This window comes from Nyctibius grandis, chromosome 2 (assembly GCF_013368605.1).
Source record: "Nyctibius grandis isolate bNycGra1 chromosome 2, bNycGra1.pri, whole genome shotgun sequence".
Classification (NCBI taxonomy): domain Eukaryota; kingdom Metazoa; phylum Chordata; class Aves; order Nyctibiiformes; family Nyctibiidae; genus Nyctibius; species Nyctibius grandis.
This window is the reverse complement of record NC_090659.1, coordinates 24386118-24412919: the sequence shown is the minus strand read 5'-3', so window position 1 is coordinate 24412919 and position 26802 is coordinate 24386118. Positions and strand designations below refer to the sequence as shown.

Here is a 26802-nt window from a genome sequence, read left to right as displayed (position 1 = left end):
GATGACGGCAGCTTCCTCACCAAAGAAGTGTGAACTCAGATACTATGTGAAGTGACATAATAAAGCAGATGGAAAAATACTCATGAAAGATACTACATTGTGAAATGATACCCCATAGTTATGAATAAACATATTTTAGAATTCTATAAAACTTACGTGAGCATACAATATATTTTAAGTCAGGACAGCCAGTATTTTGTTGTAAGCAAAACTCAGTTCTGTTGAAACAGGAAACAGGATCTGTAAAGTAAATTAAAAAATCAAGATGATTGCCTCTGTGCACACATGATTGTTGCTAGTAAGAAAATGATGGGGTAAAAAAACCCTCTTTGCGCTCCACCTAGTGCATCGCACTTCCAAACTGAAATAGATGAAAGCATTTAGTCATGGCCAGAGAATCACCGAAGCAACAGTTCCTTTTGCCCAGTGAGAACTTAGAACTGCAAATAATAAAAATGGAGCATATCAGAAGAGAGGTAGGTGGTGGGTAGGTGGTATTTGAGATAATGTTGAGTACTCTAATTTCTTGTGGGAGTTATAGGTTTTGTGCTTATGTGCTTGTACAACTCAGGTAAACTAGATGGAGTTTTCAGAAGTAAAAGTCAGCTGCAATTTCATTTGAAAACAATATGTATCATGGAGTCTCAAAACCTTAGTATGCTTGTCTGGACTGGCTCATCTGAATTATTTATAAAGGGTCAAAATAGTAGTAAAGGGTGGTACGACAGTTTTTGTATGGTTAGCTCATTGGGTGTAGCTTTAATTCTCCTCACAGAATTGAACATAATCTTTGACTCCACGTAAAATCCAGATGAGAATTCCTTGGCTCTGTGGTCCTAAAGCCTAAGATAGAGAGTAAGTCCATAAGAAGGAACCTCACGTTTAACTGCTAGAATAATTGCCCTGGAAGGATTTTGAGAATAATCAGACAATCCACTAGAGAACCGAAAAAAAAGGTTACAACAAAGAGAGTTATGTTTTAGAGGTCAAGAAAAGCTGGAAGAAAGTATCAATTGCCATAAATCAAGTTAGATCTTTCAAAGGATATTAAAAGAAATAATGAAAATTTTCTCAGCCACAGAGAAAGTATGATAAAGTGCAATACAGTTTTATCAGAAGTGGATCATGCCAAAATAGCCTAGTAGCTTCCTTTGACAAGCTGACTTTCAGATCTCTTCCAATGACAGAAAAATGATATTATATAGTGCCAAGTGGTAATTTTTTAGTGGAAAAAGATTTGTCTAAAGGAATTGGCTAATGGGGAGATGGCAATGGGTAGCTTTAAAAGAAGAAACCTTACTTTAGAGGGATATTACGTGTGGTGTTCCTTGAGAATCAGTCTGGGTGTAGAACTTGTTCACCATTTCCATTATAGATCTTGCCAGAAAATGCAGGAATTTTTGCTCATAAAATTTGCTGATGGCACAAAGTTAGTAGGTGTCATTAACACAGGGGAGAATTGAGATACCTTCTAGAAAGAACTGGATGAAGCTAAGACTGGAGCAGCAGCACTGAGATGACATTTCCTGAAAGCTGTGCATTTAGGGATTAATAATAAAAATGTCTTCTCTAACCTGGCAGAACAAGCATTGAGGAGAAAAGGACTTCAGTGCCTGAGCTGATCACAGCTGTGATGCAGTTATGAAAAAAGCATGTGTAGTTGTACGACACATTGTTCAATACATTTCCAGTAGAGACAGGAATGCTAATGGTATGGTAAGCACAATGGTCCAAGCTTGCCTGGATGGCTGAGTGTAATACCAGTTACCCACATTCAAGAAAGATGCCTTCTATTTCAAAACACAAAGAGAAAAGTGATGGGGGCCTCCAAGGCAGAGAAGAATTCTTCTTAGGAAAGGAAACTAGGAAAGAATGGCTTGTCTAGTCTAGCAAACAAAGGCTGAGAACACTGTCTGTAGGAAAACTTTAGAATTATATCAGGGAGGGAGAACACAATATGAGGAAAGGAAGAGAGAGGAACTATTTAACTTAGAGGGCAATGTTGGCACAAAAGCAAATGGATATGGACTTGCCATGGATACTTTTAGACTGGCAATTTGATAATGTTTTCAGAACATCAGAGCATTGCTTTTCTGGAACTGCTTTCCATTTGGAATAGCTGAAGAAAAATGCCTAAGGCCTTTCAAGACGGCTTATAAATGAGTTGATGAGAACACTATAGTTTTTACCTTGTAACTACATAGCTATACTTAACAGACCACTTGTATACCTGGTTAAGAGGCAGGTATGAATCTCAGGCTCAACATTGCTCTAAGGGCACTCCTACACAGCTTTTGTGTGGTCAGAAGAGGGCAGAGGAAGATCTTTTGAGAAAAGCGGGTTCCTGTCAGCCTGCAACATTTTTTGCAGAGGTACCTATGACATGATGACTATCAGTACACAGCCGTTTCAACTAAGAAGGACCTGTTGAGTTCCATGGAAGCTAAAATGTTGCATCCAGGTTATATGTGCAATCCCTAAATGGTTTGTAAGAAAGGCAACATCACCTGGGAGGCCCTGTACATGATATTAAAAGTTTAGTCAAAAACATTTGGCTGAGGGACAGGATGTAAGCATCCAGGAGTCTATACTTCCCCAAAGATACTTTCCAGGTGTATCTGAAATATTGAAAAAAAAAATATAGCATATGTTTTACTTTTTATGATTTAGTACAGTGATACAATTAAACAGTGTCTTAATGTCTATATCCTAGGATGAAATTTAAAAGATCACAATGACAATTAAGGACTGCCTGCATTCACAAAAGCATGTACAACCTAAACTTCACATTACCAGAATATTTACTGATAAGTTTACAACCAAAATATTTTGACTTCTGTACAGAATTGTCTGGTTCAACAACACAGCACGGTCAGAAATTTCACAGAATAAGCACTTACTCTTGAAAAATCCTGTTTAATCCAGGTAGTCCTATCCAAGTAAGGGGATGAGTCAGATATATAAAGATGACTTACAGGAATAATAGTCTATGAAATCAAATCCAAATCATATTGTAAAAAGATATTCTGAGAATATATTCATTAAAAAAGGAATGACAGGATGATTGAGGAAATACCTGTTCGGACACTGACTGAAGTCCAGCTGTTCTCAGCACAAGATAATACTGCCACAGATACTGTGTATACGTGACCAGGAAGTAAATGTTTAAACACAGTTTTTATCTCTTTTGTAGTGGTTTTATTTATCTCCCGATTTCCATCCATGAGGGAGATGTTGTAGAGGCTGCCTCTCCTGCCACCGGTCCAGCTGAATTGTATTGCTTCCCCAGTCACATTCTGAACTTTGATGGACACTGGCACTGCAAAGTGAAAAAGTTTAATGCAGCTGAGGGCAGTCCATTTCACTTCTGCAATTCTACACATTTCACTTCTGCAATTCTACACATTTCATATAGAAGCAAAAAAATAAAAATTACATCAATATACATCTTTGTGAGTTTTCTTAGGGCTGATTTCAGACTTTCACCCCATTCTCCCACAAGATCAGAAATAAACTGTTTGCTCTACAGATGTAAATAATACATTAATGTATTTTATTTGATGGCTTCAAAACACAAATGGGTGACATTCTACTTGCTTCTAGTCTTTCTCACTGCAGGCAAGGCAGCTGTTCTGATGAGTGTTCTGAGGTGGACTGCTATGTGACTGATACTGATATGATCAGAAGGATGGATTACTAAAAAGCCACCAGGAAACCCTAAGCTCAGAGCAGTAGATAGGCATTAAATAAATGTGCTTCATAATAACATTAAGAAAAATCACCTATCACAGTGGTTTATCACTGGAGATAGGCACCCAGTGGAATCTTACTGGGTCCAGGAGGGCTTTACCAATGTGTAGAAGCTACCTTGATTGATATTTGTATAATTATGTATTTTCAGTGGTTCTCTCAGACTTCCCTTTCTGAAGTTTTATCCAGAGATTTCACCTGACAGCTGATATGACTGATGAAGAGGAATATTGCATCTGATTTTAATAACTAATCTTGGATAATTTTTATTCTAGTGTTCAATATTAAATGTTTACTTACTGCAAGGTTCTGATGCAAATGTGGTAGTGAAAATGGAATGAGCTGTGGATCCTGTAAATCTCACTGTAGCACTTTTTGAAAGGACTGTAGTCATCTGTTCTGTAAAATAGCAATGTGAAAGCAGTCAGTAGAACTTCTTCTAAAGTTTCATCAAGCTTATGCTATTTATTTTCATAAACAACTTGCAAAAAACAAGCCCAGAAAATATGCTTCCATTGTTTGCCTAAACAGTTAACTGTGGTACCCATTCTCACATAAAATCCAATCCATCAAAGGCCAGTATAAGTAATTATAATGAACTGTTACCTGAGTGAGGGTCAGGGGAAGGAAAAGACATTACATGCAATTTTTTAAAGATTTTTTTTTTTTTTTTAAAATTATATAAAGCGGTTACTTGAAGGTAGATTCTGCTTTTGTTGACAAACTCTCCCTGGAACTTCGGGACTGCTATCTATGAATCCGTTGTTGCATTGACAGGAATAACTTGCTCCTTCAGCAGTGCAGGTAGCATGTTGGGAACAGCCATTTAATCCTGGCTGACAACTATTCCTTGCTACAGTGAAGTTAAAAAAAACAGAAAAAGAGCAAGGTTTTAAGTCATCATTGGAAAAAGAGATAAAGAGAATATTATTTGCAATAGCCTTTCCCCACCTAAATCCCGTTTCACTGGATGTTACCATCAGTGAAATATACTCTATGACTTTAATTCACAGTGATGAACAAATTCATACCTTCTATAACAGTCTTTTTAAGATCAGCTGTCAGTACTGTACTCATGTTAAGGGACTCTGTAAAAACATCTGAAATTTCTGGTTTTGTTATATTTTCTCCTGCATCCAACACAATGTCGAAGGCCACAATCACACTGCCATTCTCGATGCTATTAATTACAATACGCATTTTTTTCCCCTTTATTAATTCTAGGATCTTCTGTGGCAGATGTTTTTCTATCTGCAAGGTAAAAAGTTTAAGTTATTATCTAATTTTTCTGCTTTAACATAAAGAATTGTTAGAGCAATATGCTGGCCATAGTTCATTTAGAAGCACCTCTCATAGTAGGAGAATATGTATAACTCCCAGAGAGAATTTCATTTAAACCAGGGCCTCAGAGGACCACAATATAAAAGAAAAGTATGGCCTTGATAAGTACGGCATTGTTTCTAACCATCACACAATCTTTCCTATACACACTTAGAATTATTCATACCTAGATGCTCATGATTATTTCCATTAACAAGAGCTCAACAGAAAATAATTTTAGTTTAGAATTCCTGAGCAAAATACCTCCTTTATGAACTTAGTTTCAAAGTCCTTAAATGCTGTACTTGATTTGTTCTTATATTCAGGGTTGAAAACTTCATTGGTAATCCTAGTGGTTCCATTGAAGACGTCAGCAGCTGTGGAGATATTAAAAACAGAATAACCAGCCAAAGTATAGGTATTGTTTAAAAATGGTTCCTCAGCTAGGTACCTCTAAGGATAAGAGCAAACCAGAGGTGAATGTAGACAGGTTAACTCCCTGCAGCACAGTTGGCCACAATATAACTCATAAATACCCTGTACCACACAATAACTGCTGTATTCCTCACATTTTACTTGATGTGTCTCTGAAAGAAGAAGACAAGCTGTTACATGATGTGAAGGAGAAGCACGACCATACCCTTGGGTTATGTGCCTCACAGCAAGGCAGCTTTGAACACCAGTCCCTGCAAGAGTCCTGCCCTTGACCTTCAGTGCATTGACTCTGCTCCTTCCAATATGTCGCTTCATGTACCAGGCACAGTTGCTCCCAGAATCACAGATGTTGTCCCATGGGAGGACAGCGCAAGACACCAGGTAATAGATAACAGAATAGGTATTTCACTTGTGAAATTAACTACACTGATATATTCTGCTGTAAGCATTTGCCATACTGCAGCTGCTGCTTCTACTGAAGAAGCAGCTGGGATTTGCAAAGTGATCAAGCAGTAGGAGGTGCAGGACTCTGGGCTTCGCTAGGCTAAGTGGCTACAGGAGGACTGTGCCTTTAAACCTGCTGGCTGCTATGGGACTGGGAACTCAAAAGTGGGCATAACTTGCATGTGAAGATGTAGGAGCAGGACAGGCTTGGGAAGTAACGAGTATAGAGGTGGGAGAAACTGGCAGGTTGAACCGCTGTGGTTCTACTTCAGTAAAGTTTTGAATTTGGCAGGAGGACAAGGGAGGCTTTGTATCTTAGCCCTATGAAAAAAAATGCAGGCTGTCTTTCAGTGTCTGAAAGTTTCACCTCCCTTTACATATTCATTTCAGTATATAGCTTATTCATGTCTGGGTAGGTGCTCAATGAAAATGGGCTTCATCTTCAGACCATGTATATGTTAGTCTGCTAATGGAAAAAAAGAAAAGGTTCCTGAGGAAATACCTGTCCGAACTGTCAAGGAGGTACTGATATTCTTAGAGCAAGTTGAAACATCCACGGATATTTGGTATTCATGATCAGAAAGCAGATTTTCAAATGCAGTACTTGTTTCATTCAGGCTTCTCTTCATCTCACGAGAACCTCCCCACAGACGCACTCTGTAAGGACTGTCTCTTGTGCCACCTTGAGGTTTCCAGCTGAACTGTATCATTGTACTGGTCAAGTTCTCCAGCTGTATGGAGAAAGTGATAGGGGCTAAAAAGCAAAAAGAAAATTCCTGTAAGACTTGTAGTTACAGTCTGTGTGTCTTTAAGGAATAAAGTACTAATGCAAAACTGATTGCCTAAGGAATAAAAAAGTCTTTGCAATGTTTTTATAAAGGTGTGAAAGACCAAGTTATACCTTATCATGCATGTGTGTACCTCCTGCTGAATTCCATGAGAGTACTATGACTCCAAATCAGGGTAGGATAAACCCCTTAGATTTGTATTCAAACAAGAAGAATAATGTTATGCTCGAAAAAGAAAATCATATCCACATTTTTTTCTTTATTTTTTGGGATCAGAATAGAAAAAGAATGCATTCTCCTCTTTTCCATCTTTGCTTCAATTTTATCCATTAAAGAATGAAGTAAGATTGATTACTGCCTATTCTTTAAAGTAGGCAGGTAGGCACTTGGAAAAAAAATAAAGATTCACTAGAAGAGAATTACTATTGAAACGAACAGGAACAGACTTAAAACAAATATATTCAGAGGAATTCTCCCAAGGAAGAAGCTGACTCTAATATTCCATAAAAGGGAATTTGGAAATTCAAATAAAAAACAATTAAAGTTCTCGCTAATGTTACTTTACATATGAGATATAACTAAAAAGATTTTTAGCACTGTTGCATAAAAAACTGCATAAGAAAAAGGTGTGTCATTCTGAAATAAACTGCAAATTACAGTTGCAATATTTAAGAAATGTATGTTATTACTCTGACTCATGTTTCTGCGTTAAATTCCAAAAATAAAAGATATACCGTAAAAAGTTAAAATATTAATTGAAACTACCAAGAACAAAAAAATTCCATCCAATTCTTCCAACAATTTACAAACTTAAATTTAGTATTATATAATAAAATACTCACAGCAAGTTACAGTAAAAGAAGGACTAAGAGATGTTGATTTCCTAAAATTAGTCCTGGAAGCAGTCACCAGCGATATGGAAGGGAGGGAAAGGGACGTCTTGGCGTTGGGCTTGGACGTGACGCTGCTCCCCTGGTTCCTGGTAGGAGTTTCTCCTTTGCGGGGAGGACTCGTGGCACGGCTAGCCACAGAGGTTGTAGGCACAGCAGGCAAAGGGCTCCCCGTGGAAGATGAAGTGACTCCTGTCTCCGCTGTAGCCTGTCCGAGCATGAGGGGTCTCGAGGTTGTCCACACTGTCTGCGTCTCTGCACTGCCAGCCAGCGTGGACGAAATGCTGGACTTGGTGGTATGTGAGGCACGGGACGTGCCGGAGGTGAATGCCTGTGACGTGGGGCTGGGCGTGCTCAGACCTGGGCTGTGCGTCGCGACCTCTGCCGTCGCAGCGCCCAAGTTGATGCTCATGAAGCCAGGAGTGGAGGAAGGAGCGGAGGATGTAAGTGCCATGGCTGGGAGGGATGTGGCGGCCAAGCTCGCCTCAATGGTGCCGCTGGTGCTGCTGTGTTGTGGGCTAGGAGTCGCAGCTGAGGAGTCCACAGCAGAGGAGGAGGAGGAGTGGCTCGTTGCTGCCGAGCTGGGTTTGAGAGAAAGGGAGGCAGCACTGCCACTCGCTGTGCCCATGCTGGTGGCAGTGGTGTCGGGCCTTGTCGTTGGGAAGGTGGAGCTCGTCGCCTCGCTCCCAGCAGACATGCCGAGTGAGCTGCCTTCCCGAGGTGACGTCGTGGCTGCAGTTTCTGACCTCCGTTCTCCATCCAGCATGGTCGTCTTGGAGGGGCTCACCAATGATGTGGCAGGGAGGGAAAGGGACGTCTTGGCGTTGGGCTCAGCCGTCGTGCTGCTCCCCTGGTTCCTGGTAGGACTTTCAGCTTCGCCGGGAGGACTCATGGCACGGCTAGCCACAGAGGCCGTGGGCACGGCAGGAAATTGACTTCCCGCGGAAGATGAAGTGACCCCCATCTCTGCAGTGGACTGCCCCTGCATGAGGGCTCTGGAGGTTGTCCGCGCTGCCTGCGTCTCCACACTGCCAGCCAGCGTGGACGAAAGGCTGGCCTCGGTGGTATGTGAGGCAGGGGACGTGCCAGATGTGGATGCCGGTGGCGTGGTCCTGGACGTGCTGGGAGCTGGGCTGTGCGTCGTGGCCTCTGCCGTCGCATCGCCTGAGTTGATGCTCGTGACGCCAGGAGGAGAGGAAAGAGCGGAGGACAAAAGTGCTGTGGCTGGGTGGGATGTGGCGAACATGCCCGCCTCAATGGTGCCGCTGGTGCTGCTGTGTTGTGGGCTAGGAGTCGCAGCTGAGGAGTCCACAGCAGAGGAGGAGGAGGAGTGGCTCGTCGCTGTCGAGCTGGGTTTGAGAGACAGGGAGGCAGCACTGCCACTCGCTGTGCCCATGCTGGTGGCAGTGGTGTCGGGCTTTGTCCTTGGGAAGCGGGAGCCCATCGCCTCGCTCCCAGCAGACATGCCGAGTGAGCTGCCTTCCCGAGGTGGTGTCGTGGTTGCAGTTCCCGACCCCTGTTCTCCATCCAACGTGGTTGTCTTGGAGGGGGTCACCAATGATGTGGCAGGGAGGGAAAGGGACGTCGTGGTGTTGGGCTCGGACGTCATGCTGCTCCTCTGGTTCCTGGTAGAACTTTCATCTTCTCCGGGAGGACTCGTGGCACGGCTAGCCACAGAGGCCGTGAGCACGGCAGGCAATGGACTCCCCGTGGAAGATGAAGTGACCCCCATCTCTGCAGTGGACTGCCCCTGCATGAGGGCTCTGGAGGTTGTCCGCGCTGCCTGCGTCTCCACACTGCCAGCCAGCGCGGACGAAAGGCTGGACTTGGTGGTATGTGAGGGAGGGGGCATTCTGGAGGTGGATGCCGGTGGCATGGGCCTGGACGTGCTGGGAGCTGGGCTGTGCGTCGCGGCCTCTGCCGTCGCAGCGCCCAAGTTGATGCTCGTGAAACCAGCAGTGGAGGAAGGAGTGGAGGACACCAGTGCCGTGGCTGGGAGGGATTTGGTGGCCAAGCTCACCTCAGTGGTGCCTCTGGTGCTGCTGTGTTGTGGGCTGGGAGTTGCAGCTGAGGAGCCCGTAGGAGAGGAGGAGGAGGAGTGGCTCGTCGCTGCCGAGTTGGGTTTGAGAGACAGGGAGGCAGCACTGCCACTCGCTGTGCCCATGCTGGTGGCAGTGGTGTCGGGCCTTGTCGTTGGGAAGGTGGAACTCGTCGCCTCGCTCCCAGCAGACATGCCGAGTGAGCTGCCTTCCCGAGGTGGCGTCGTGGTTGCAGTTTCTGACCTCCGTTCTCCATCCAGCATGGTCGTCTTGGAGGGGGTCACCAATGATGTGGCAGGGAGGGAAAGGGACGTCTTGGCGTTGGGCTCAGCCGTCGTGCTGCTCCCCTGGTTCCTGGTAGGACTTTCAGCTTCGCCGGGAGGACTCGTGGCACGGCTAGCCACAGAGGCCATGGGCACGGCAGGCAAATGGCTCCCCGTGGATGATGAAGTGAGCCCCGTCTCTGCCGTGGCCTGTCCCTGCGTGAGGGGTCTCGAGGTTGTCCACACTGCCTGCGTCTCTGCACTGCCAGCCAGCATGGACAAAAGGCTGGACTTGGTGTTATGTGAGGCAGGTGACGTGCCGGAGGTTGATGCTGATGGCCTGGGGCTGGGTGTGCTCAGACCTGGGCTGTGCGTCGTGGCCTCTGCCGTCGCATCGCCTGAGCCAATGCTCGTGAAGCCAGGAGTGGAGGAAGGAGCGGAGGATGTAAGTTCCATGGCTGGGAGGGATGTGGCGGCCAAGCTCGCCTCAATGGTGCCGCTGGTGCTGCTGTGTTGTGGGCTAGGAGTCGCAGCTGAGGAGTCCACAGCAGAGGAGGAGGAGGAGTGGCTCGTTGCTGCCGAGCTGGGTTTGAGAGAAAGGGAGGCAGCACTGCCACTCGCTGTGCCCATGCTGGTGGCAGTGGTGTCGGGCCTTGTCGTTGGGAAGGTGGAGCTCGTCGCCTCGCTCCCAGCAGACATGCCGAGTGAGCTGCCTTCCCGAGGTGACGTCGTGGCTGCAGTTTCTGACCTCCGTTCTCCATCCAGCATGGTCGTCTTGGAGGGGGTCACCAATGATGTGGCAGGGAGGGAAAGGGACGTCCTGGCGTTGGGCTCAGCCGTTGTGCTGCTCCCCTGGTTCCTGGTAGGACTTTCAGCTTCGCCGGGAGGACTCGTGGCACGGCTAGCCACAGAGGCCGTGGGCACGGCAGGAAATTGACTTCCCGCGGAAGATGAAGTGACCCCCATCTCTGCAGTGGACTGCCCCTGCATGAGGGCTCTGAAGGTTGTCCGCGCTGCCTGCGTCTCCACACTGCCAGCCAGCGTGGACGAAAGGCTGGCCTCGGTGGTATGTGAGGCAGGGGACGTGCCAGATGTGGATGCCGGTGGCGTGGTCCTGGACGTGCTGGGAGCTGGGCTGTGCGTCGTGGCCTCTGCCGTCGCATCGCCTGAGTTGATGCTCGTGACGCCAGGAGGAGAGGAAAGAGCGGAGGACAAAAGTGCTGTGGCTGGGTGGGATGTGGCGAACATGCCCGCCTCAATGGTGCCGCTGGTGCTGCTGTGTTGTGGGCTAGGAGTCGCAGCTGAGGAGTCCACAGCAGAGGAGGAGGAGGAGTGGCTCGTCGCTGTCGAGCTGGGTTTGAGAGACAGGGAGGCAGCACTGCCACTCGCTGTGCCCATGCTGGTGGCAGTGGTGTCGGGCTTTGTCCTTGGGAAGCGGGAGCCCATCGCCTCGCTCCCAGCAGACATGCCGAGTGAGCTGCCTTCCCGAGGTGGTGTCGTGGTTGCAGTTCCCGACCCCTGTTCTCCATCCAACGTGGTTGTCTTGGAGGGGGTCACCAATGATGTGGCAGGGAGGGAAAGGGACGTCGTGGTGTTGGGCTCGGACGTCATGCTGCTCCTCTGGTTCCTGGTAGAACTTTCATCTTCTCCGGGAGGACTCGTGGCACGGCTAGCCACAGAGGCCGTGAGCACGGCAGGCAATGGACTCCCCGTGGAAGATGAAGTGACCCCCATCTCTGCAGTGGACTGCCCCTGCATGAGGGCTCTGGAGGTTGTCCGCGCTGCCTGCGTCTCCACACTGCCAGCCAGCGCGGACGAAAGGCTGGACTTGGTGGTATGTGAGGGAGGGGGCATTCTGGAGGTGGATGCCGGTGGCATGGGCCTGGACGTGCTGGGAGCTGGGCTGTGCGTCGCGGCCTCTGCCGTCGCAGCGCCCAAGTTGATGCTCGTGAAACCAGCAGTGGAGGAAGGAGTGGAGGACACCAGTGCCGTGGCTGGGAGGGATTTGGTGGCCAAGCTCACCTCAGTGGTGCCTCTGGTGCTGCTGTGTTGTGGGCTGGGAGTTGCAGCTGAGGAGCCCGTAGGAGAGGAGGAGGAGGAGTGGCTCGTCGCTGCCGAGTTGGGTTTGAGAGACAGGGAGGCAGCACTGCCACTCGCTGTGCCCATGCTGGTGGCAGTGGTGTCGGGCCTTGTCGTTGGGAAGGTGGAACTCGTCGCCTCGCTCCCAGCAGACATGCCGAGTGAGCTGCCTTCCCGAGGTGGCGTCGTGGTTGCAGTTTCTGACCTCCGTTCTCCATCCAGCATGGTCGTCTTGGAGGGGGTCACCAATGATGTGGCAGGGAGGGAAAGGGACGTCTTGGCGTTGGGCTCAGCCGTCGTGCTGCTCCCCTGGTTCCTGGTAGGACTTTCAGCTTCGCCGGGAGGACTCGTGGCACGGCTAGCCACAGAGGCCATGGGCACGGCAGGCAAATGGCTCCCCGTGGATGATGAAGTGAGCCCCGTCTCTGCCGTGGCCTGTCCCTGCGTGAGGGGTCTCGAGGTTGTCCACACTGCCTGCGTCTCTGCACTGCCAGCCAGCATGGACAAAAGGCTGGACTTGGTGTTATGTGAGGCAGGTGACGTGCCGGAGGTTGATGCTGATGGCCTGGGGCTGGGCGTGCTCAGACCTGGGCTGTGCGTCGTGGCCTCTGCCGTCGCATCGCCTGAGCCAATGCTCGTGAAGCCAGGAGTGGAGGAAGGAGCGGAGGATGTAAGTTCCATGGCTGGGAGGGATGTGGCGGCCAAGCTCGCCTCAATGGTGCCGCTGGTGCTGCTGTGTTGTGGGCTAGGAGTCGCAGCTGAGGAGTCCACAGCAGAGGAGGAGGAGGAGTGGCTCGTTGCTGCCGAGCTGGGTTTGAGAGAAAGGGAGGCAGCACTGCCACTCGCTGTGCCCATGCTGGTGGCAGTGGTGTCGGGCCTTGTCGTTGGGAAGGTGGAGCTCGTCGCCTCGCTCCCAGCAGACATGCCGAGTGAGCTGCCTTCCCGAGGTGACGTCGTGGCTGCAGTTTCTGACCTCCGTTCTCCATCCAGCATGGTCGTCTTGGAGGGGGTCACCAATGATGTGGCAGGGAGGGAAAGGGACGTCCTGGCGTTGGGCTCAGCCGTTGTGCTGCTCCCCTGGTTCCTGGTAGGACTTTCAGCTTCGCCGGGAGGACTCGTGGCACGGCTAGCCACAGAGGCCGTGGGCACGGCAGGAAATTGACTTCCCGCGGAAGATGAAGTGACCCCCATCTCTGCAGTGGACTGCCCCTGCATGAGGGCTCTGAAGGTTGTCCGCGCTGCCTGCGTCTCCACACTGCCAGCCAGCGTGGACGAAAGGCTGGCCTCGGTGGTATGTGAGGCAGGGGACGTGCCAGATGTGGATGCCGGTGGCGTGGTCCTGGACGTGCTGGGAGCTGGGCTGTGCGTCGTGGCCTCTGCCGTCGCATCGCCTGAGTTGATGCTCGTGACGCCAGGAGGAGAGGAAAGAGCGGAGGACAAAAGTGCTGTGGCTGGGTGGGATGTGGCGAACATGCCCGCCTCAATGGTGCCGCTGGTGCTGCTGTGTTGTGGGCTAGGAGTCGCAGCTGAGGAGTCCACAGCAGAGGAGGAGGAGGAGTGGCTCGTCGCTGTCGAGCTGGGTTTGAGAGACAGGGAGGCAGCACTGCCACTCGCTGTGCCCATGCTGGTGGCAGTGGTGTCGGGCTTTGTCCTTGGGAAGCGGGAGCCCATCGCCTCGCTCCCAGCAGACATGCCGAGTGAGCTCCCTTCCTGAGGTGTCTTCGTGGTTGCAGTTCCCGACCCCTGTTCTCCATCCAACGTGGTTGTCTTGGAGGGGGTCACCAATGATGTGGCAGGAAGGGAAAGGGACGTCGTGGTGTTGGGCTCGGACGTCATGCTGCTCCTCTGGTTCCTGGTAGAACTTTCATCTTCGCTGGGAGGACTCGTGGCACGGCTAGCCACAGAGGCCGTGAGCACGGCAGGCAATGGACTCCCCGTGGAAGATGAAGTGACCCCCATCTCTGCAGTGGACTGCCCCTGCATGAGGGCTCTGGAGGTTGTCCGCGCTGCCTGCGTCTCCACACTGCCAGCCAGCGTGGACGAAAGGCTGGACTTGGTGGTATGTGAGGGAGGGGGCATTCTGGAGGTGGATGCCGGTGGCATGGGCCTGGACGTGCTGGGAGCTGGGCTGTGCGTCGCGGCCTCTGCCGTCGCAGCGCCCAAGTTGATGCTCGTGAAACCAGCAGTGGAGGAAGGAGTGGAGGACACCAGTGCCGTGGCTGGGAGGGATTTGGTGGCCAAGCTCACCTCAGTGGTGCCACTGGTGCTGCTGTGTTGTGGGCTGGGAGTTGCAGCTGAGGAGCCCGTAGGAGAGGAGGAGGAGGAGTGGCTCGTCGCTGCCGAGTTGGGTTTGAGAGACAGGGAGGCAGCACTGCCACTCGCTGTGCCCATGCTGGTGGCAGTGGTGTCGGGCCTTGTCGTTGGGAAGGTGGAACTCGTCGCCTCGCTCCCAGCAGACATGCCGAGTGAGCTCCTTTCCCGAGGTGGCGTCGTGGTTGCAGTTTCTGACCTCCGTTCTCCATCCAGCATGGTCGTCTTGGAGGGGGTCACCAATGATGTGGCAGGGAGGGAAAGGGACGTCTTGGCATTGGGCTCAGCCGTCATGCTGCTCCCCTGGTTCCTGGTAGGACTTTCAGCTTCGCCGGGAGGACTCGTGGCACGGCTAGCCACAGAGGCCGTGGGCACGGCAGGCAAATGGCTCCCCGTGGATGATGAAGTGAGCCCCGTCTCTGCCGTGGCCTGTCCCTGCGTGAGGGGTCTCAAGGTTGTCCACACTGCCTGCGTCTCCGCACTGCCAGCCAGCGTGGACAAAAGGCTGGACTTGGTGTTATGTGAGGCAGGGGACGTGCCGGAGGTGGATGCTGATGGCCTGGGGCTGGGCGTGCTCAGACCTGGGCTGTGCGTCGTGGCCTCTGCCGTCGCATCGCCTGAGCCAATGCTCGTGAAGCCAGGAGTGGAGGAAGGAGCGGAGGATGTAAGTGCCATGGCTGGGAGGGCTGTGGCGGCCAAGCCCACCTCAATGGTGCCTCTGGTGCTGCTTTGTTGCAGGCTGGGTGTCACAGCTGAAGTGCCCACAGGAGAGGAGGAGTGACTCGTCACTGCCAAGCTGGGTTTGAGAGACAGGGAGGCAGCACTGCCACTCGCTGTGCCCATGCTGGTGGCAGTGGCGTCGGGCCTTGTCGTTGGGAAGGTGGAACTCGTCGCCTCGCTCCCAGCAGACATGCCGAGTGAGCTGCCTTCCCGAGGTGACGTCGTGGCTGCAGTTTCTGACCTCCGTTCTCCATCCAGCATGGTCGTCTTGGAGGGGGTCACCAATGATGTGGCAGGGAGGGAAAGGGACGTCTTGGCGTTGGGCTCAGCCATCGTGCTGCTCCCCTGGTTCCTGGTAGGTCTATCAGCTTCACTGGGAGGACTCGTGGCACGGCTAGCCACAGAGGCCGTGGGCATGGCAGGAAACCGACTCCCCGTGGAAGATGAAGTGACCCCCATCTCTGCAGTGGACTGCCCCTGCATGAGGGCTCTGGAGGTTGTCCGCGCTGCCTGCATCTCTGCATTGCCAGCCAGTGTGGATGAAATGCTGGACTTGGTGGTATGTGAGGCAGGGGATGTGCAGGAGGTGGATGCTGATGGCCTGGGGCTGGGCGTGCTCAGACCTGGGCTGTGCGTCGCGACCTCTGCCGTCGCAGCGCCCAAGTTGATGCTCGTGAAGCCAGCAGTGGAGGAAGGAGTGGAAGACACCAGTGCCGCGGCTGGGAGGGATTTGGTGGCCAGGCTCGCCACAGTGGTGCCGCTGGTGCTGCTCTGATGTTGGCTGGGAGTTGCAGCTGAGGAGCCTGTAGGAGAGGAGGAGGAGGAGTGGCTCGTCGCTACTGAGCTGGGTTTGAGAGACAGGGAGGCAGCACTGCCACTCGCTGTGCCCATGCTGGTGGCAGTGGTGTCGGGCCTTGTCGTTGGGAAGGTGGAACTCGTCGCCTCGCTCCCAGCAGACATGCCGAGTGAGCTGCCTTCCTGAGGTGTCTTCGTGGTTGCAGTTCCCGACCCCTCTTCTCCATCCAACGTGGTTGTCTTGGAGGGGGTCACCAATGATGTGGCAGGAAGGGAAAGGGACGTCGTGGTGTTGGGCTCGGACGTCATGCTGCTCCTCTGGTTCCTGGTAGAACTTTCATCTTCGCTGGGAGGACTCGTGGCACGGCTACCCACAGAGGCCGTGGGCACGGCAGGAAATTGACTTCCCGCGGAAGATGAAGTGAGCCCCATCTCTGCCGTGGCCTGTCCCTGCGTGAGGGGTCTCGAGGTTGTCCACACTGCCTGCGTCTCCGCACTGCCAGCCAGCGTGGACAAAATGCTGGCCTCGGTGTTATGTGAGGCAGGGGACGTGCCGGAGGTGGATGCTGATGGCCTGGGGCTGGGCGTGCTCAGACCTGGGCTGTGCGTCGTGGCCTCTGCCGTCGCATCGCCTGAGCCAATGCTCGTGAAGCCAGCAGTGGAGGAAGGAGCGGAGGATGTAAGTGCCATGGCTGGGAGGGATGTGGCGGCCGAGCCCACCTCAATGGTGCCTCTGGTGCTGCTTTGTTGCAGGCTGGGTGTCACAGCTGAAGTGCCCACAGGAGAGGAGGAGTGACTCGTCACTGCCAAGCTGGGTTTGAGAGACAGGGAGGCAGCACTGCCACTCGCTGTGCCCATGCTGGTGGCAGTGGCGTCGGGCCTTGTCGTTGGGAAGGTGGAACTCGTCGCCTCGCTCCCAGCAGACATGCCGAGTGAGCTGCCTTCCCGAGGTGACGTCGTGGCTGCAGTTTCTGACCTCCGTTCTCCATCCAGCATGGTCGTCTTGGAGGGGGTCACCAATGATGTGGCAGGGAGGGAAAGGGACGTCTTGGCGTTGGGCTCAGCCGTCGTGCTGCTCCCCTGGTTCCTGGTAGATCTATCAGCTTCGCTGGGAGGACTCGTGGCACGGCTAGCCACAGAGGCCGTGGGCATGGCAGGAAACCGACTCCCCGTGGAAGATGAAGTGACCCCCATCTCTGCAGTGGACTGCCCCTGCATGAGGGCTCTGGAGGTTGTCCGCGCTGCCTGCATCTCTGCACTGCCAGCCAGTGTGGATGAAATGCTGGACTTGGTGGTATGTGAGGCAGGGGATGTGCCAGATGTGGATGCTGATGGCCTGGGGCTGGGCGTGCTCAGACCTGGGCTGTGCGTCGCGGCCTCTGCCGTCGCAGCACCCAAGTTGATGCTCGTGAAGCCAGCAGTGGAGGAAGGAGTGGAGGACACCAGTGCCGTGGCTGGGAGGGATTTGGTGGCCAAGCCCGCCTCAATGGTGCCTCTGGTGCTGCTGTGTTGTGGACTGGGAGTTGCAGCTGAGGAGCCCGTAGGAGAGGAGGAGGAGGAGTGGCTCGTCGCTGCCGAGTTGGGTTTGAGAGACAGGGAGGCAGCACTGCCACTCGCTGTGCCCATGCTGGTGGCAGTGGTGTCGGGCCTTGTCGTTGGGAAGGTGGAACTCGTCGCCTCGCTCCCAGCAGACATGCTGAGTGAGCTCCCTTCCCGAGGTGGCGTCGTGGTTGCGGTTTCTGACCTCCGTTCTCCATCCAGCATGGTCGTCTTGGAGGGGGTCACCAATGATGTGGCAGGGAGGGAAAGGGACGTCTTGGCATTGGGCTCAGCCGTCATGCTGCTCCCCTGGTTCCTGGTAGGACTTTCAGCTTCGCCGGGAGGACTCGTGGCACGGCTAGCCACAGAGGCCGTGGGCACGGCAGGCAAATGGCTCCCCGTGGATGATGAAGTGAGCCCCGTCTCTGCCGTGGCCTGTCCCTGCGTGAGGGGTCTCAAGGTTGTCCACACTGCCTGCGTCTCCGCACTGCCAGCCAGCGTGGACAAAAGGCTGGACTTGGTGTTATGTGAGGCAGGTGACGTGCCGGAGGTGGATGCTGATGGCCTGGGGCTGGGCGTGCTCAGACCTGGGCTGTGCGTCGTGGCCTCTGCCGTCGCATCGCCTGAGCCAATGCTCGTGAAGCCAGGAGTGGAGGAAGGAGCGGAGGATGTAAGTGCCATGGCTGGGAGGGCTGTGGCGGCCAAGCCCACCTCAATGGTGCCTCTGGTGCTGCTTTGTTGCAGGCTGGGTGTCACAGCTGAAGTGCCCACAGGAGAGGAGGAGTGACTCGTCACTGCCAAGCTGGGTTTGAGAGACAGGGAGGCAGCACTGCCACTCGCTGTGCCCATGCTGGTGGCAGTGGCGTCGGGCCTTGTCGTTGGGAAGGTGGAACTCGTCGCCTCGCTCCCAGCAGACATGCCGAGTGAGCTGCCTTCCCGAGGTGACGTCGTGGCTGCAGTTTCTGACCTCCGTTCTCCATCCAGCATGGTCGTCTTGGAGGGGGTCACCAATGATGTGGCAGGGAGGGAAAGGGACGTCTTGGCGTTGGGCTCAGCCATCGTGCTGCTCCCCTGGTTCCTGGTAGGTCTATCAGCTTCACTGGGAGGACTCGTGGCACGGCTAGCCACAGAGGCCGTGGGCATGGCAGGAAACCGACTCCCCGTGGAAGATGAAGTGACCCCCATCTCTGCAGTGGACTGCCCCTGCATGAGGGCTCTGGAGGTTGTCCGCGCTGCCTGCATCTCTGCACTGCCAGCCAGTGTGGATGAAATGCTGGACTTGGTGGTATGTGAGGCAGGGGATGTGCCGGAGGTGGACGCTGATGGCCTGGGGCTGGGCGTGCTCAGACCTGGGCTGTGCGTCGCGGCCTCTGCCGTCGCAGCACCCAAGTTGATGCTCGTGAAGCCAGCAGTGGAGGAAGGAGTGGAAGACACCAGTGCCGCGGCTGGGAGGGATTTGGTGGCCAGGCTCGCCACAGTGGTGCCGCTGGTGCTGCTCTGATGTTGGCTGGGAGTTGCAGCTGAGGAGCCTGTAGGAGAGGAGGAGGAGGAGTGGCTCGTCGCTACTGAGCTGGGTTTGAGAGACAGGGAGGCAGCACTGCCACTCGCTGTGCCCATGCTGGTGGCAGTGGTGTCGGGCCTTGTCGTTGGGAAGGTGGAACTCGTCGCCTCGCTCCCAGCAGACATGCCGAGTGAGCTGCCTTCCTGAGGTGTCTTCGTGGTTGCAGTTCCTGACCCCTGTTCTCCATCCAACGTGGTTGTCTTGGAGGGGGTCACCAATGATGTGGCAGGAAGGGAAAGGGACGTCGTGGTGTTGGGCTCGGACGTCATGCTGCTCCTCTGGTTCCTGGTAGAACTTTCATCTTCGCTGGGAGGACTCGTGGCACGGCTAGCCACAGAGGCCGTGGGCATGGCAGGCAATGGACTCCCCGTGGAAGATGAAGTGACCCCCATCTCTGCAGTGGACTGCCCCTGCATGAGGGCTCTGGAGGTTGTCCGCGCTGCCTGCGTCTCCACACTGCCAGCCAGCGTGGACGAAAGGCTGGACTTGGTGGTATGTGAGGGAGGGGGCATTCTGGAGGCGGATGCCGGTGGCATGGGCCTGGACGTGCTGGGAGCTGGGCTGTGCGTCACGGCCTCTGCCGTCGCAGCGCCCAAGTTGATGCTCGTGAAACCAGCAGTGGAGGAAGGAGTGGAGGACACCAGTGCCGTGGCTGGGAGGGATTTGGTGGCCAAGCTCACCTCAGTGGTGCCACTGGTGCTGCTGTGTTGTGGGCTGGGAGTTGCAGCTGAGGAGCCCGTAGGAGAGGAGGAGGAGGAGTGGCTCGTCGCTGCCGAGTTGGGTTTGAGAGACAGGGAGGCAGCACTGCCACTCGCTGTGCCCATGCTGGTGGCAGTGGTGTCGGGCCTTGTCGTTGGGAAGGTGGAACTCGTCGCCTCGCTCCCAGCAGACATGCTGAGTGAGCTCCCTTCCCGAGGTGGCGTCGTGGTTGCAGTTTCTGACCTCCGTTCTCCATCCAGCATGGTCGTCTTGGAGGGGGTCACCAATGATGTGGCAGGGAGGGAAAGGGACGTCTTGGCATTGGGCTCAGCCGTCGTGCTGCTCCCCTGGTTCCTGGTAGGACTTTCAGCTTCGCCGGGAGGACTCGTGGCACGGCTAGCCACAGAGGCCGTGGGCACGGCAGGAAATTGACTTCCCGCGGAAGACGAAGTGAGCCCCATCTCTGCCGTGGCCTGTCCCTGCGTGAGGGGTCTCGAGGTTGTCCACACTGCCTGCGTCTCTGCACTGCCAGCCAGCGTGGACAAAAGGCTGGACTCGGTGTTATGTGAGGCAGGGGACGTGCCGGAGGTGGATGCTGATGGCCTGGGGCTGGGCGTGCTCAGACCTGGGCTGTGCGTCGTGGCCTCTGCCGTCGCATCGCCTGAGCCAATGCTCGTGAAGCCAGGAGTGGAGGAAGGAGCGGAGGATGTAAGTGCCATGGCTGGGAGGGCTGTGGCGGCCAAGCCCACCTCAATGGTGCCTCTGGTGCTGCTTTGTTGCAGGCTGGGTGTCACAGCTGAAGTGCCCACAGGAGAGGAGGAGTGGCTCGTCGCTACTGAGCTGGGTTTGAGAGACAGGGAGGCAGCACTGCCACTCGCTGTGCCCATGCTGGTGGCAGTGGTGTCGGGCCTTGTCGTTGGGAAGGTGGAACTCGTCGCATCGCTCCCAGCAGACATGCCGAGTGAGCTGCCTTCCCGAGGTGGCGTCGTGGTTGCAGTTTCTGACCTCCGTTCTCCATCCAGCATGGTCGTCTTGGAGGGTGTCACCAATGATGTGGCAGGGAGGGAAAGGGACGTCTTGGCGTTGGGCTCAGCCGTCGTGCTGCTCCCCTGGTTCCTGGTAGATCTATCAGCTTCGCTGGGAGGACTCGTGGCACGGCTAGCCACAGAGGCCGTGGGCATGGCAGGAAACCGACTCCCCGTGGAAGATGAAGTGACCCCCATCTCTGCAGTGGACTGCCCCTGCATGAGGGCTCTGGAGGTTGTCTGCGCTGCCTGCATCTCTGCACTGCCAGCCAGTGTGGATGAAATGCTGGACTTGGTGGTATGTGAGGCAGGGGATGTGCCAGAGGTGGATGCTGATGGCCTGGGGCTGGGCGTGCTCAGACCTGGGCTGTGCGTCGCGGCCTCTGCCGTCGCAGCGCCCAAGTTGATGCTCGTGAAGCCAGCAGTGGAGGAAGGAGTGGAGGACACCAGTGCCGTGGCTGGGAGGGATTTGGTGGCCAAGCCCGCTTCAATGGTGCCTCTGGTGCTGCTGTGTTGTGGACTGGGAGTTGCAGCTGAGGAGCCCGTAGGAGAGGAGGAGGAGGAGTGGCTCGTTGCTGCCGAGTTGGGTTTGAGAGACAGGGAGGCAGCACTGCCACTCGCTGTGCCCATGCTGGTGGCAGTGGTGTCGGGCCTTGTCGTTGGGAAGGTGGAACTCGTCGCCTCGCTCCCAGCAGACATGCTGAGTGAGCTCCCTTCCCGAGGTGGCGTCGTGGTTGCGGTTTCTGACCTCCGTTCTCCATCCAGCATGGTCGTCTTGGAGGGGGTCACCAATGATGTGGCAGGGAGGGAAAGGGACGTCTTGGCATTGGGCTCAGCCGTCGTGCTGCTCCCCTGGTTCCTGGTAGGACTTTCAGCTTCGCCGGGAGGACTCGTGGCACGGCTAGCCACAGAGGCCGTGGGCACGGCAGGCAAATGGCTCCCCGTGGATGATGAAGTGAGCCCCGTCTCTGCCGTGGCCTGTCCCTGCGTGAGGGGTCTCAAGGTTGTCCACACTGCCTGCGTCTCCGCACTGCCAGCCAGCGTGGACAAAAGGCTGGACTTGGTGTTATGTGAGGCAGGGGACGTGCCGGAGGTGGATGCTGATGGCCTGGGGCTGGGCGTGCTCAGACCTGGGCTGTGCGTCGTGGCCTCTGCCGTCGCATCGCCTGAGCCAATGCTCGTGAAGCCAGGAGTGGAGGAAGGAGCGGAGGATGTAAGTGCCATGGCTGGGAGGGCTGTGGCAGCCAAGCCCACCTCAATGGTGCCTCTGGTGCTGCTTTGTTGCAGGCTGGGTGTCACAGCTGAAGTGCCCACAGGAGAGGAGGAGTGACTCGTCACTGCCAAGCTGGGTTTGAGAGACAGGGAGGCAGCACTGCCACTCGCTGTGCCCATGCTGGTGGCAGTGGTGTCGGGCCTTGTCGTTGGGAAGGTGGAACTCGTCGCCTCGCTCCCAGCAGACATGCCGAGTGAGCTGCCTTCCCGAGGTGGTGTCGTGGTTGCAGTTTCTGACCTCCGTTCTCCATCCAGCATGGTCGTCTTGGAGGGGGTCACCAATGATGTGGCAGGGAGGGAAAGGGACGTCGTGGTGTTGGGCTCGGTCGTCATGCTGCTCCTCTGGTTCCTGGTAGAACTTTCATCTTCGCTGGGAGGACTCGTGGCACGGCTAGCCACAGAGGCCGTGAGCACGGCAGGCAATGGACTCCCCGTGGAAGATGAAGTGACCCCCATCTCTGCAGTGGACTGCCCCTGCATGAGGGCTCTGGAGGTTGTCCGCGCTGCCTGCGTCTCCACACTGCCAGCCAGCGTGGACGAAAGGCTGGACTTGGTGGTATGTGAGGGAGGGAGCATTCTGGAGGTGGATGCCGGTGGCATGGGCCTGGACGTGCTGGGAGCTGGGCTGTGCGTCGCGGCGTCTGCCGTCGCAGCGCCCAAGTTGATGCTCGTGAAACCAGCAGTGGAGGAAGGAGTGGAGGACACCAGTGCCGTGGCTGGGAGGGATTTGGTGGCCAAGCCCGCTTCAATGGTGCCTCTGGTGCTGCTGTGTTGTGGACTGGGAGTTGCAGCTGAGGAGCCCGTAGGAGAGGAGGAGGAGGAGTGGCTCGTCGCTGCCGAGTTGGGTTTGAGAGACAGGGAGGCAGCACTGCCACTCGCTGTGCCCATGCTGGTGGCAGTGGTGTCGGGCCTTGTCGTTGGGAAGGTGGAACTCGTCGCCTCGCTCCCAGCAGACATGCTGAGTGAGCTCCCTTCCCGAGGTGGCGTCGTGGTTGCGGTTTCTGACCTCCGTTCTCCATCCAGCATAGTCGTCTTGGAGGGGGTCACCAATGATGTGGCAGGGAGGGAAAGGGACGTCTTGGCATTGGGCTCAGCCGTCGTGCTGCTCCCCTGGTTCCTGGTAGGACTTTCAGCTTCGCCGGGAGGACTCGTGGCACGGCTAGCCACAGAGGCCGTGGGCACGGCAGGCAAATGGCTCCCCGTGGATGATGAAGTGAGCCCCGTCTCTGCCGTGGCCTGTCCCTGCGTGAGGGGTCTCAAGGTTGTCCACACTGCCTGCGTCTCCGCACTGCCAGCCAGCGTGGACAAAAGGCTGGACTTGGTGTTATGTGAGGCAGGGGACGTGCCGGAGGTGGATGCTGATGGCCTGGGGCTGGGCGTGCTCAGACCTGGGCTGTGCGTCGTGGCCTCTGCCGTCGCATCGCCTGAGCCAATGCTCGTGAAGCCAGCAGTGGAGGAAGGAGCGGAGGATGTAAGTGCCATGGCTGGGAGGGCTGTGGCGGCCAAGCCCACCTCAATGGTGCCTCTGGTGCTGCTTTGTTGCAGGCTGGGTGTCACAGCTGAAGTGCCCACAGGAGAGGAGGAGTGGCTCGTCGCTACTGAGCTGGGTTTGAGAGACAGGGAGGCAGCACTGCCACTCGCTGTGCCCATGCTGGTGGCAGTGGCGTCGGGCCTTGTCGTTGGGAAGGTGGAACTCGTCGCCTCGCTCCCAGCAGACATGCCGAGTGAGCTGCCTTCCCGAGGTGACGTCGTGGCTGCAGTTTCTGACCTCCGTTCTCCATCCAGCATGGTCGTCTTGGAGGGGGTCACCAATGATGTGGCAGGGAGGGAAAGGGACGTCTTGGCGTTGGGCTCAGCCATCGTGCTGCTCCCCTGGTTCCTGGTAGGTCTATCAGCTTCACTGGGAGGACTCGTGGCACGGCTAGCCACAGAGGCCGTGGGCATGGCAGGAAACCGACTCCCCGTGGAAGATGAAGTGACCCCCATCTCTGCAGTGGACTGCCCCTGCATGAGGGCTCTGGAGGTTGTCCGCGCTGCCTGCATCTCTTCACTGCCAGCCAGTGTGGATGAAATGCTGGACTTGGTGGTATGTGAGGCAGGGGATGTGCCGGAGGTGGATGCTGATGGCCTGGGGCTGGGCGTGCTCAGACCTGGGCTGTGCGTCGCGACCTCTGCCGTCGCAGCGCCCAAGTTGATGCTCGTGAAGCCAGCAGTGGAGGAAGGAGTGGAAGACACCAGTGCCGCGGCTGGGAGGGATTTGGTGGCCAGGCTCGCCACAGTGGTGCCGCTGGTGCTGCTCTGATGTTGGCTGGGAGTTGCAGCTGAGGAGCCTGTAGGAGAGGAGGAGGAGGAGTGGCTCGTCACTGCCAAGCTGGGTTTGAGAGACAGGGAGGCAGCACTGCCACTCGCTGTGCCCATGCTGGTGGCAGTGGTGTCAGGCTTTGTCGTTGGGAAGGTGGAACTCGTCGCATCGCTCCCAGCAGACATGCCGAGTGAGCTGCCTTCCTGAGGTGGCGTCGTGGCTGCAGTTTCTGACCTCCGTTCTCCATCCAGCATGGTCGTCTTGGAGGGGCTCACCAATGATGTGGCAGGGAGGGAAAGGGACGTCTTGGCGTTGGGCTCAGCCGTCATGCTGCTCCCCTGGTTCCTGGTAGGTCTATCACCTTCACTGGGAGGACTCGTGGCACGGCTAGCCACAGAGGCCGTGGGCATGGCAGGAAACCGACTCCCCATGGAAGATGAAGTGACCCCCATCTCTGCAGTGGACTGCCCCTGCATGAGGGCTCTGGAGGTTGTCCGCGCTGCCTGCATCTCTTCACTGCCAGCCAGTGTGGACGAAAGGATGGACTTGGTGTTATGTGAGGCAGGGGATGTGCCGGAGGTGGATGCTGATGGCCTGGGCCTGGACGTGCTGGGAGCTGGGCTGTGTGTCGTGGCCTCTGCCATCGCATCTCCTGAGTTGATGCTCGTGACGCTAGGAGCGGATGAAGGAGTGGAGACCCCCAGTGCCGTGGCTGGGAGGGATGTGGCGGCCAAGCCCGCCTCAGTGGTGCCACTGGTGCTGCTCTGTTGTGGGCTGGGAGTTGCAGCTGAGGAGCCCGTAGGAGAGGAGGAGGAGGAGTGGCTTGTCGCTGCCGAGTTGGGTTTGAGAGACAGGGAGGCAGCACTGCCACTCGCTGTGCCCATGCTGGTGGCAGTGGTGTCGGGCCTTGTCGTTGGGAAGGTGGAGTTCATCGCCTCGCTCCCAGCTGACACGCCAACAGATCTCTCTTTTGTGTGGTTCTCAGAGGTGTTATTTGGTATGGTTTTTTCTTTTGTCAATGTACTTTTAGTCTCTGTTACAGTATCCATTTGTGACGCGTGGATTATGTATATTTGCCCTGTAATTAAGTGCTGTACGTTAATAATCTACCAAGTATAATTTTTTGCTTTTGTAAAGATTTCTTTCATCTTTCGCATCTTCATTTTTTTTCATTTCCTTCCTAATTTTTAGTTACATGGTTTCTTTGCTATTCCTTAAGTACCATGGGATTTCTGTTCTATTTTGTTTTACATTTCCTTATATTTATGAAGCTCTTTACCTTACTTATTTCCTGATAAATTTTTATTCTGTTTCATTTTAGAGATTTAATTTACATTTTTATATATATTTTGCTGTTGCTGTTCCTCATATTCTTTAATTTTTTATGTTCTTTTCTTCGTCTAAACTTTGTTTCTTGTACACTTAGAGGTGTGTGTTTGTGGTGGCCTTGACAGTGTTAGGTTTACTGTTGGACTTGATAATCTTAAAGGTCTTTTGCGACCTAAATGCTTCTATGATTCTATGATCTCTCTAAATTAAAATGTCTAGAGAATTAACAAGGAAAATTATAATGAACGTACGCATTTTTTAACACTATACTTTCCTTAGCTCTTTGTGTATATTTTATTATTTCCATTTCTTTATTTTTGAAGACAATTATATCTTTTTTATTTACCACCTGTCAGGCAGCAAAGAAAGATTTTTCTGTGCATATCTTTATGTTGATGTCATAAATCATAATAATCATGGGAGAAAATTCATTGCTTCCCTGTTTTTCTCTAACTATGAATAAATAGTAACTACTTTAGTTCCAAGTATGAAGATGACAACATTTCTAACGCTCTCAAAATTTCTTTAAAGGGAAAAGCAAAGCCGTTTTCTGTTGTGATTAAATAGGCCAATTTGGGCTCATTTCATTTACATGGTCAAGTAATTTAACCTTGATTTTTAGGAGTGGTTTTGTTCCTACTAAAAACACAGGCACAGTCATCTGTCTCATGTTAATATTACTCCTTAGCAATACTTAGTTATTATCCTGAGTCTTTGGTTTTGGCTGCATAAAACTTAAAGGATTCTCAGAGAGAGTATACTGGAGTAGCTCTATCAAATTCTTAAGAACCACATTAATTAACTTCTTTTGTCTCTACTTACCTATAAAACCAAAGTGGTATTTTCATATCATTTGTTGTGTACATAAAAGCTTGTAATGTAACAATACATATTTTGCAAAATCCTCCTACAGACTTACATGTTTTCTGCATCCCAATATAGCTTGAATTGTAAGACCCTGAGTTTGTATCCCTTGGATTATTAACAGCAAGTACTAATCACTCAAGAAACTTATACTCATCTGCATTGAAAGACATGAAACTAGACAGTAAGAATAAAGTAATGCAGCCCTCTGAGTTTCTAGATGTTATTTCAAAAAACTCTTGCAGTACAGTGAGAACACAGCATAATTAATACAACCTACTCCATACTTTCTTATGAGCCTTTTCATAAAGAGTCTCTTAGGGGAGAAAATTTGGCAACATAGATTATTCATTGGTCTCATAACTAAGCTTAAGGCTA

General features: G+C 53.7%; 1 protein-coding gene across 1 annotated transcript; it reads right to left on the bottom strand.

The window, feature by feature from the left end:
* Positions 1-7758: 7758 nt before the first annotated feature.
* Positions 7759-25163, bottom strand: LOC137675645 (pneumococcal serine-rich repeat protein-like). The gene is made up of 2 exons (XM_068421831.1): positions 7988-25163; positions 7759-7835 (listed from the first exon to the last, which is right to left on the bottom strand). Exons 1-2 carry the CDS (start codon positions 25161-25163, stop codon positions 7759-7761), a joined length of 17253 nt encoding a protein of 5750 aa, XP_068277932.1.
* Between the last annotated feature and the right edge of the window lie 1639 nt (positions 25164-26802).